General features: G+C 40.6%; 1 protein-coding gene across 5 annotated transcripts in view; it reads right to left on the bottom strand.

Moving 5' to 3' along the window:
- The window catches only part of LOC144506408 (transcription regulator protein BACH1-like), a 62,670-nt gene that overhangs the window by 16,035 nt on the left and 34,495 nt on the right, over positions 1–12,140 (bottom strand). For all 5 annotated transcript variants that reach the window (XM_078232479.1, XM_078232478.1, XM_078232476.1 and 2 more), the window contains one exon: positions 8,055–8,309. In XM_078232479.1, the coding sequence (XP_078088605.1) occupies positions 8,055–8,297 (243 nt within the window). In that variant the 5' untranslated portion in view covers positions 8,298–8,309. The remainder of the gene's footprint in view (positions 1–8,054; positions 8,310–12,140) is intronic.

The raw sequence follows: 12,140 nt of genomic DNA, 5'->3' as shown, positions 1-12,140 counted from the left end.
CTTTTCATACAACACCTTGCACTCTGAGGTGCCTCAATACAATTACTTGATATTTACAATCATTTTGTAGTACAGAACTTCAGTATTACTGAAAAAAGACATCTTGTCAAAGCTTTTTGTCTTGCCTTCATCAGGATAATAAGACTACCAATGTCAGGGGAAATAACTTCATGTTCTATCAGTCCATGTCCAAATGCAGCAAGACCTGGACAATATCCAGGTTTGGGCTGACAAGTGGCAAGTAACATATGTGCCACACAAGTACCAGGCAATGATCGCCAACAAGAGACAATCTAACCATCACCCCTTGACCTTCAATGGCATTATCAATGAATCCTCTACTATTAATATCCTGAGGTTAACATTGACCAGGAACTAAACTGTGGCTTACAAGGACAGGTGGGAGGTTAGGAACCTTGTGGCAAGTAACTCACCTCACAACTCTCCAGAGCCTGTCCAAAATCTACAAGAAACAAGTCAGGAGTGTGATGGAATACTCTCCTTTTGCTTGAATGAGTGCAGTTCAAACAAAATTCAAGAAGCTTGACACTGGCGCAAAGTAGCAGCTGTGTACACCATATACAAGATGCACTGTAGGAACTCACCAAGGCTCCATAGACAACACCTTCCAAACCCACTACCATCTAGAATGACATGGGTAAACACATCGGAACACCACCACCTGGAAGCTCTCCTCCAATACACTCATCATCCTGACCTGGAAATATAATCGCCATTCCTCCAGTGTCACTAGGTCAAATCCTCCCTAACAGCACTGTGGTTGTACCTACACCACATGGACTGCAGTGGTTCAAGACAGCAGCTCACCACCTTCTCAAGGGCAATTAGGGCCTAGCCAGCGAAGCCCATATCCCTTGAACAATTTTTTTAAAGTATTGTGTTGATTAGTTGGCACCTGAACTCTGATTGAGAGGTGTTGCCATGGAGAATGCACCAGTTGATGGACAGTTAACTTTCCAGCATGAAATTTAAACAAAGCGGCTTGACTCATTTGTCAAGGCAATTGCCCTGTGGAATGAGTCAGTGAATGGCTATCACTTATTTTGCTTAGCTGAAACAGATACATTGTGTGCAGATGTTCTGTCTGCAAAGAACAGGGCCCAGTGCATTACTATATGTAACTTCCAGTTCACAAATGCACCACACTGTCAGGCCAACTGATATTCTTAAATTGGTTGTCACTGTAATTTTTAAGAACACTGCGGATTATTTAGCAAACATTGTCCAATCACAGAATCTTTTTTAATGCCAGACACAGTTTTGCATTTTACAAGCACAGGCTGGTTGGGTACTATCTGTACTTTGTCCTCTGCAAAAGGGACGTGCTGTTTGATACAACCGGTCAATCTTTGAGATGTACAGCCTATATACCTAGCATCACACTAGCATTGAAATTCACATACCATATTACTTATTTGTGCGATTTGAAAAAATACTTTTTGGCTTGATGGCAGCAGTTAGTGGTGAATACCAGTTGTGTTGCAACTTCATAGTAGCAGTGCCTTCACCTGTTGCTCAAATTTGAGATTCCTTGCCCTTCCAGGGTAATCTGAGGTAGACTGCCATATTGCAAGGGTGAAAGTGACAGCCCTTTCATGAGTTTGCACGATGTATAGCACAAAATGTTCTGAAGAGACATTATTCCGCAGGGTGGCTTTGACTTCGCTTGATTTCACCATCAAATGAAGTTGCTGCTAAGGCAGTCTTGTAATACATGGAACTGAAAGAATCTCAGTGCATGTATTGACCGGTGAAGGCAGACTTGCAGTAGACCATGATAGAGAAACCCTGGCAGATTTCTCAACTTGTACGTAAAGAAAATTCATCTGATTATTCCATTTTGAAGGTGAATTTGAGCACGGGATGGGGCCCAGTGCGATGTGCTAGAAAGTCACCACACGCAGCTGCAGATTTAAATATAGCAAACATATCCACACACCAGAATTATGCCAGGGGTAGAAGGTGGGGCATCATTCCATTAAAGACACTTTTCTCATGGAACCCAACAAAGGTGTTTGCAAGAGCTAGGCCTAGAGGGGATCCCAGAACACGACCATTTATCTGGGCATTACTAGCCTATTTATCAGTGTGCTACTTTATCTGGGCAGAATGACATTGTTAAAGTTGAACTCAACTGCATGAGTTGCCAAGTTCATAAGCTCAAATGATTACTGATTCAAGCAATGGCAGCAGATCAAAATTGCCATGATATGGTGCGGCAGCGCAAGTATCTATAGCTTCCTTAAGTAGCATACCGATAAATAGGCTAGTAATGTCAAATGAGCACATGGATACAACATTGCTATCAAAAGGCAAGTCCTGTAAGGTCTTCGCAAATGTGAAGGAATTCTTCACAGTATCTGGAAAACTTGCTCAAAACTGTTTGAACAATTCGCCCAACCATTTGGCCAATTTATGCAGTGCAGAACCGGCATCGATAAGATCGGGTGCAAAGGGACACCGCTTTTGTGCCTTGGGCAGCTCACACATACGTAGATGCAGCAAGCAGTGAGGATGAATCCAGTAATATATATCATGCAGCAGCTCATCATTCTTACACAAGTGCAACAAGTGTTTTTTTTAAACCTTACTTTCAAACAAGACCATTCATTCATGTTGAGCTGCAGGTTTATTGGATCTGCACTTGGAATCATCATAAGCAATGTTATGCATTTTATTGATATAGTCACACTTGTTAAGGATGGCTATTCCCATTCCTTCAACAATATTGACAATATACATTCCTGGAGAAAACAAAGATATCACCTGAAGGGATTTAGACAGTTTCAGGCCCCTTATTATACTATGGTAGGTGGACCTGAAGAGTGAGCTTTCCCACTGAGATTTTGCAGTAGCAGCACCAAGCTATATAATCCAGGACCTTAGAATGTGCCAGCCTACAGGACTCGTTTAGGGACAACTTGCACTGAAGATGATCAACAAGTTTCAGGCAGCCAAAGAGTGTCTTCCGAGCTGAGTCCTGCATCATGGAGCTGCTCGGGACGAACCTCAAAATCCAGACCTTTGCAAAAACACATTCCAGAAGCAGGTGAACAATGATCTCTTTCCCACCACAACTGCCTCAAGGGCAACGAATTGCATATTTTCTGATGGGATATTAACCGAGGTCTCGCCTGCTTGCTCAGGAGGTCGTAAATGCTGCCGTGGCATATATGGAAGAACGTTCACCTGTTATCCTGGCCCACATTTATCCCTGAACCACTGTCCGAAACAGATGATCTAGTCACCTACATCAGATGTTTCAAACTGGGATCCACAGCACAGGATCAGGCCACAGGTAGGTGCCATAGTCAAGAATGAGTAGCGGCCAGAGACTGCTCTGTCATCCGTGCTCTCCTGTTATCCCATGCTCCTCGAATACTCTCTCGGGTCTCCTGCTCTTCCACTACTTTCACCAAATATTCCTACCTGGGCTCCCACCATGGATGGACTCTGTAGTAAGGTGGTGGTACACTAAATACCTGCTTTCTTAAAAGCATTGCTAATGCGTTCTCCATACACAGCAAGTCATATTATGATTATTATATAAAATTATAATTTGGATGAGGGTCGACAATCACTAATCCATTTGAAAAGGGATCCTTCACCAAAAGGTTTGACAACCACTAACCTATATCACTACATCAAGGGTTCTCAACCAGGTTTAGACACAACAGACTGCCAGAAATTTCAATGTTTTTACAAACTAAACCTTGTGCTCAGTGATTGGATCCAGATAGATGCTGCCACCCAGTGACAGTCCTGAAAACTGCAACTATCAAATAGTTACTAAGTGGATCCGTGGAATTTTAATAACATAGGAGTGCATTAGTTTAGTTTATTTATTAGTGTCACACGTAGGTTTACATTAACACTGCAATTAAATCACTGCGAAAATCCCCGAGTTGCCACACTCTGGCGCCTGTTTGGGTCCACTGAGGGAAAATTTAGCACGGCCAATGCACCTAACCAGCACGACTTTCGGATTGTGGGAGGAAACTGGAGCACCCAGAGGAAACCCATGTAGACACGGGGAGAACATGCAAACTCCGCAGAGTGACCCAAACCGGGAATCGAACCCGGTTGATCACCTTCTGTATGAGTTGGCCCTGGCGCCATGAAGCAGCAGTGATAACCACTGATAAAAATCAACTGTCCTACATTACATCACAACAGTACACTTCTAAAGTACTTAACTAGCTGCTGTGGGATGTTCTGAGGCATTATAAAGCATCTTCCAGGACAAGTTATTCTTCAGATATTATTTATGACTTATAGCAAAGGAGTAAAGTTTAACTCATTTGCATTTTAACAATTCAATGGCCCCAAAATTGCTGGAGCAGCACAATTTGCAGCTGGAACTGGATTTAAAATTTCACCTCAAGTTGCATTATATCTGTAGTGTGGACTGCTGTAAATATAAGCAGATACCTCGTGCACATTGATTAAAGAGACAGACAATTGGCCCCAATGAAATTTGAAGATAACGTAACAGTAAACAATGGACATGGAAATAGAATGAATGCAGAGACAAAGTAGATACACAGAGAAAAAGAAAAAATTGGTGCAGAGAAAGAGAGGGAGAGGTAAAGAGATAAAGGAATAAAATAAAAATGTACATTCAGAAAACCTCCAGATACAGTTTACTATCTGTAACACTGAAACTTCACCATTCCAATTTTCTTTTATGGGGTAAATCTGACATTTTATTGACACTTGAGAAAGTCAACATTGAGCTTCCATTTTGCAAGGCAAATGGTGGAGCAGCATAAATAATCTAACAATTTGTGTTGATTCACAACTCATGTCACCCTTATTCCTTGTACAAATTACTGTTTTCTTAAAAAACATTAATAATTGTAGGAGTAGTGAAGTTGGCATTTGTTTCCCACCAATTTCTATGCCATTACCTTGGTACCTTTCCTGAATATTTTATTCTAAACGCATTATAAATGTTAATTTTCCAGATTTTGTGGAAAAGTGCCAAAAATTCCAAATATGACAACTACATACCACAGTCGAAAGTAACAAGTTAACATCCTAGCAGATACCAATTGCCAACTGTTGAAATAGTAATCAGAAAACATTCTAGTGACACACTAACACTCAACTTCACAAGTAAAATACTTTCATACCAAAACACATTGTTCTTTCAAATCTGCATTTGATAGCTACCAAGCCAAGCTACTTCCCAATAACACAACTTCCAATCTGAAGGTGAGGTTGATGAAGATGTAGTAAAGAAACAAAAAGTAAACTTCGGAAAATATTCATGTATTGAATTTACCGTAGACCAGAAAAATAGTCAATGTTTAGTTATCCAATCTCAGAGGGTGGTGATCAATGTCCTTTGGGCTAGAGAAGGAACCAAAAAATTCCATAACATGGCAACTCAGGGTGGTCTGATCTATGATACGAGAAAAGTTGTGCTATCATAAGGCACAACTTCACACGAATTCAGCTCCACTTAGAACATAGAAAACCTACAGCACAAACAGGCCCTTCGGCCCACAAGTTGTGCCGAACACATCCCTACCTTCTAGACCTACCTATAACCCTCCATCCTATTAAGCTGCATGTACTCAACCAGGAGTCTCTTAAAAGACCCTATTGAGTTCGCCTCCACCACCACTGACAGCAGCCGATTCCACTCGCCCACCACCCTCTGTGTGAAAAACTTACCCCTAACATCTCCCCTGTACCTACCCCCCAGCACCTGTGTCCTCTCGTAGCAGACATTTCCACCTTGGGGGAAAAGCCTCAGAGTCCACCCAATCTATGCCTCTCAACATCTTATACACCTCTATTAGGTCTCCTCTCATCCTTCATCTCTCCAAGGAGAAAAGACCGAGCTCCCTCAGCCTATCCTCATAAGGCATGCCACTCAATCCAGGCAACATCCTTGTAAATCTCCTCTGCACCCTTTCAATCTTTTCCACATCCTTCCTATAGTGAGGCGACCAGAACTGAGCACAGTACTCCAAGTGGGGTCTGACGAGGGTCTTATATAGCTGCATCATTATCCTCGGACTCCTAAACTCAATCCCTCGATTGATAAAGGCCAGCACACCATACGCCTTCTTAATCACCTCCTCCACCTGCGGGGCCAATTTTAGAGTCCTATGGACCCGGACCCCAAGGTCCTTCTGTTCCTCTACAGTACTAAGAGTCTTTCCCTTTATATTGTACTCCTTCATCCCATTTGATCTACCAAAATGGACCACGACGCATTTATCTGGGTTGAAGTCCCACTACTCCACTCCCTTACTGCAATCAGTCATGATTGTATTGAATGATGGATCAGGCTCTATGGACTGAATGGCCTTTTCCTGCTCCCATGTCTCAGGGGGTCAGAGATTGCTGGACTGATGTTCAATCTTAGACTAGCTGTCCTCCAGTGGAAGACCAAAATCATCTTTGCACCCTATCTTCTCCTCTGGCTCAATGTCAAATTTTGGTTTATAACACTCCAATACATTAAAAGTATACAACTAAAAGCTGTTGCTGTTAAAAGCTTTAAGCATTACCTCAAGTACCTAAAGCAAAAGTATATTTGTTGGAATTCTAAACATTCTATCTACCATTTTCTACCGAGGACGAATACATGTTTATAAAGAAAACTTTCCATGTCAATCACAATTGAAAAGGCTTCAGGAAGTCTAATTCCGAAGCTCCTCAACTCTTCATAAAATAAACATATGGTTTCTCTATTTCATAATTTATGGATTATGGATGCATGTTACATGTACACAAATGGATGAATGTCGGTATACATGAAATATTCACTGATTTTAACACAGGAATTAAGAGCAGAAGTAGGCAAATTCAGCCTTTTGAGCCTTTCAATCAGATCATGGCTGATCTCTCCCTGGTCTCAAATCCACCTCCCCACCTGTTCCCCGATCATACCCCTCTTTCCTTTTCTCAAATTAAAAATATGTCTATATCCCTCTTGAAACCATTCAATGATTCAGACTGCACCACGTTATGGGGCAGTGAATTCCACAAATTCACCACCCTCTGAAAAATAATTCTTCTTCACCACCTCGCAACCTATACCTGTGACCTCTTGTTTTAGATTGCCCCATGAGAGGAAACATTTGGTCGACATTTACTTTATCAATCCCTTTTAAAATTTTATATACCTCGATCAGATCCCCTCTCATCCTTTTAAATTCCAAGTACAAGCCCAAACTGTTCAATCTCTCCTCGTACATCAACCCTTCTGGTAAACTAATGACTGTACGATTATGTTATACTGGAGGTGAAGCCAAATAAATTTCTACTTTTGTGTGGACAATAAAGTTTATTCCATTCAATCATTTGCCATTGTCCTTTGTGAGGCTGGTTTTATGAATTCTATACAGATTTTAAACAAAAGCGGGACACTAAAATGTGCTACATCTGCCCCAGGAGCATTTCCTGTTTGAGGGCATTCAGATGGTCATGGGCAACCATGAAGGAGTAGGAATTCAAGAGCATTGCAGGCTTCTGAAATTGAGGCTCTCTTGCGGCAGATAGAAATTTTGGATATAGTTGCTAATTTAACTGCAGACTTTCTGGGAGGGACAATGATGAATAGATGCCTAGGATAAAAATAGTAGCCTCCCTCCAGTCAGTCATCAGGGATTAAGGGTCAGATTTATTTCCAGTTTTTTTTTCTGGGCACTCCTTTGTTTGAGCAGCCAGAAACAAAAGCATCCAGAAAAGAAGTAGAAGACCAAAAATACAACCTCCCACTTTATCAACATTGTCTTGTCTGGACTGCAGCGGTTCTAACTGCAGGTCACACTCTGCCTAGCGAATTCCAGCACAGTGTAAAAGACTACAACTCAGTCACTCCAGCGTCCATTTCTTTTTCCCAGCCCGCAGAATGCCCAGCTCCCAAAGCAAAGGCTGAGAAAATCAACTCCAGTATTTCTGAACAAATGAAGATAGCACTGGCCAATAAGGTAGAGAAAACATTCACAGGGAACCATCTAACAAAATGATCAGAACAGCAATAAATAAATCCCATTCACTCTTCACTTTACCTCCTCAGGAAGTGTAACAAGCATGTCAATATCTTTTTTCCATGCCACTGTTGACAGAAAATAATCACTGCAGGCTGCAAGCACAGAACGATGTGCACGAAATGACTTGTTTTCCACAACCACCGTCACATCACAAAAGAGGTCTTGCTTTCTTTGATCATTGAGGCTGAGTAGAACACTGGTACTGTGCACAGAGGACTCGTAGGAATAAACCAAGGTGTCGCTCTTTTCGCTTACCGACATTCTGTCTCATACCTGGTAAAACAAATACAACATATACATGAGTTGCAGAGTCTTTTTTTTATAATCACTAACTCAATCAGCAAGGAGCTTTAATATTTTCAACTTTGAATTTGTGAGCCACCAGCTATATAAATTCCAGTTTCCTCTGTGACTCAAAAGGTATTTTCTCTCCAGCCATTAAAGCACCACAAAGTTAAATTTCAAACTTTTAATAGCTTTCAGGTGTCTGGTTATACTTGTAGCCCACAACTTTGTTACAATTGTTTTTAGCTTAGGATAAGTTTGCTATTCACCCATCATATATTTGCATGTATGCAAATTCATTACGCAAACTCAGGGTACATCGCTGCAAATGTATTTTTGCAAGACTACAGAACACAACAAATCAATTGCGTGGATTCTCGGAGGCTTTTTCCCAGGGCTGAAATGGCTGCTACGAGAGGACACAGGTTTAAGGTGCTGTGGAGTAGGTACAGAGGAGATGTCAGGGGTAAGTTTTTCACTCAGAGGGTGGTGGGTGAGTGGAATCGGCTGCCGTCAGTGATGGTGGAGGCAAACTCGATAGGGTCTTTTAAGAGACTTCTGGATGAGATACATGGGACTTAATAGGATTGAGGGTTATAGGTAAGCCTATATATAAGCCTAGGTAGGTAGGGACATGACCGGCGCAACTTGTGGGCCGAAGGGCCTGTTTGTGCTGTATTTTTTCTATGTTCTAATTGTCACTTCAATCATTGCAGCCTATTACTGTGAGCAGCTGCAAAATACATTAATTTTAGTCTATCAGAAAGCATTTATACTTGAGATAGAGTTTTCACAAAAGAGGCACAAACTGGGCCCAAAATTGCACCCATTTGAAAACTGTTTATCCCCTCCCACAGCTTCAATTTGAACGAATTTGCAGATCACCAATTGCAAAAATCTGTCATGAACCACTGCAACTGCACAGCATTGTAAAAGATGGCTAAGTAATTTTTCTAATAAAATGCCTTGACACATTTACAAGTGGAAACTAGATGCAGTTTGATTAATACAGCTGGAAAGCAAGTAGATAAATAATGTTAAATCAATGTCAATCCACCATCGGTGACCAACTCGATTGTAAATTACTGAAAATGACGCTTGTGTCAGCAGCATTCTTGCCTGAATCAGAAGGTTGAGAGTTTAAGTCTCACTTCAGATCTTGAACACAAAAATCAAGGCTCACACTTCAATGTGGTACTGAGGGAGTGCTGCACTGTCAGAGATGCATCTTTTGGCTGAGATGTTAAACCGAGAGGCCCCATTAACCCGTTGAGGTGACGCAAGAGAGCCCACGGCACTATTTCACAGAGAAGCAGGGGAGTCATCCACCATGTCCTAACCAAAATGCCGCCCTCAACCAAAACCCCAAAAACAGATTATCTGATCATTACTACATTGCTCTTTGTGAGAGCTTGGTTTACACAAGATTGGCTGCCGCTTTTCTTATATTACAACAGTGATTTGTACCTCAAAAGTATGATGCCAAGAGCACGGGTTCAATTCCCATACCAGCTGAGGTTGTTCATGAAGGCCCGCCTTCTCAACCTTGCTCCTCATTGGAGGTGTGGTGATCATCAGGTTAAATCACTACCAGTCAGTTCTCCCCCTCAAAGGGGAGAGAAGCCTATAATCATCTGGGACCATGGTGACTTTACCTTTACACTGGCTGCAATGCACTGAGACAGTGGTTGTGAGAGGTGCTACACAAGTGAAAGTCTTACTTAAAAGGGAACTATCCCTAATTATTTGTCTACAATAATAAGATTTAATAAATTTATAACACCTTATATTCATTCTTTTTAAAAACGCTTCTATCATTGTTCTTGCACCCAAATGGATCAGTTTTATTTTCTGAACCTTAAAGGCCCAGAAAACAAGTGCAATTAATGGAACCTCCCAATGATTAATTCATCTAGGGGCTTGGCCAATTTTGTGGAAGAGGCTGCTTCTAGAACGACATTCCTTATACTAGTACAAGAGGTCATGGAAACTTGATTTATTTTTACAATTCTGCAATCTTCTGCACATACACATCGATTTTGTCAGAATTACACCTACAAAAGTGACAAGCAAGTAGAAATTCAGGCCTAGAACTTAAGCATCACAAGTGGGGGGGGTTGCAGGGAAGAGTGGCATCTTTCATGCACAGCAATCTTTAAACACAATCTTTGTTAGGGCAGGAGCTCTGTAGAATCAGAATGCTCTCTTGTACGGGAGAAATATACATCAAAGAAGCCATTAAAATTGAAGAAATTGACTGATGTGAACAATGTAGAGCCTGTTGGCTACAATACAAATACAAAATTAATTGTCATAAAATTATCAGTGAGTACAGCTAGCGCCAAGGCTAGCGTATGCAACACACAATTCTAGATATCCTGAGAGAGCAATTATATTTTTCAGTCGCAACAAAAAAAGACACTTAAAGAAATTAACTGGTGACTTGACGTGATTAAAAGTGGACCATATGATACAAGTCATCTTATAAAGCCTTTAGATTCTCATATTATAACTTTGAATAGTATGAACATATTTAATCCTTGTGACATTCCTACAGAAACAGATGGAACTCAGAAGCAAAATGAAAATTTAGTGACAGATTTAGCACAAAGATAAACAGAATTTAAAAAGCAAATGCCAAAATAAAATAATTTAGTCCATCAAAATTTGATTTTCCCCAGGGAAAAGAACCCACATTTAGAATATTATAAACTGAATCCTAATAAAACATTTGCAGTGCATGACCACAGTTGCCTGTGGATGCAATTTTGGCAGATTTTGTTTAACTGTAATCAAATGGCCTTTGTGTATACTATAATGCTTCAAGAATATCCCTCAATTGCCACAGGTGATATTTTTTGAGATCTTAGACAGACAACTGTTATTATGCTAATCAGAGGTATTTTTTGTTTCCCATGGCAAAACAATATTTTGGACTTAGGCCAAACAACCAGATATGCAAGTGGAAAAGTGACACTTTGGAAATCCAGCACTCGTTTTGAGTCTTTGAGGTTCTAAAAATTAAACTGGCTCATTTGCCTCAAATTCAAATAATACAGGTTTGAATCCCCATATCTCTCATTCTTGTTGCATATCATTCAAATAAACACCATGCTACTACCCCAACAGCCGCAACTCTTACTTTTGCCTGACCTCACCCCCTCCTCTCTCCCCCATCGCTCCAGGTCAAGCAGCACTTCTTAATACAGGAAGTGAAGTAATAAAAGAGGAACAAAACAATCATTGGGAAGTGGTACTGCACAGGACAATATGAATCACTGACATAACGATTACAATAAAAAGGCTCTTAAATTGAAAATGGTTGGAAATGCAAAACAATCTTGCATTAATGCAGCAGTACCTTTCACAACCTCCGTTTCACAGTCAAATGCAATTGTAAAGTTATGCAAGTACGCAAGTATTTGATAAAGATGTGTTTAGCTAAAAAAAAATGGCAAGTGGATGCTTATAATACAAAGGCGTCCATTAAAACATTGATTGTTTGCACACCAAGTTTCACCATCTCACCATATTGGAAAGCTCAAGTTTCAATTGTGACCCTGCATTCAAAACTCAGTATCCAAATGTAGGCACAAGTAACAGTTTAAAAATCACTGCCCCATATATTAGGGCAACAATTTGACATTTGGAACTGATTTTACATCAACTGCGTTTGAATATATTGACTCAAGTCTCACAAATTGAGTAAGACACACTGGCGTTATTTAGTTTTAATTTAGTATTAACTGAAACTATGCCTATACCTCTTATTTAGTTTCTATGTGAGAAAGACAACTCTGGAAGATAGAAACTGAGCAA

This window comes from Mustelus asterias, chromosome 17 (assembly GCF_964213995.1).
Source record: "Mustelus asterias chromosome 17, sMusAst1.hap1.1, whole genome shotgun sequence".
NCBI classification, from domain to species: domain Eukaryota; kingdom Metazoa; phylum Chordata; class Chondrichthyes; order Carcharhiniformes; family Triakidae; genus Mustelus; species Mustelus asterias.
This window is presented reverse-complemented; position numbering and strand designations above follow the sequence as displayed.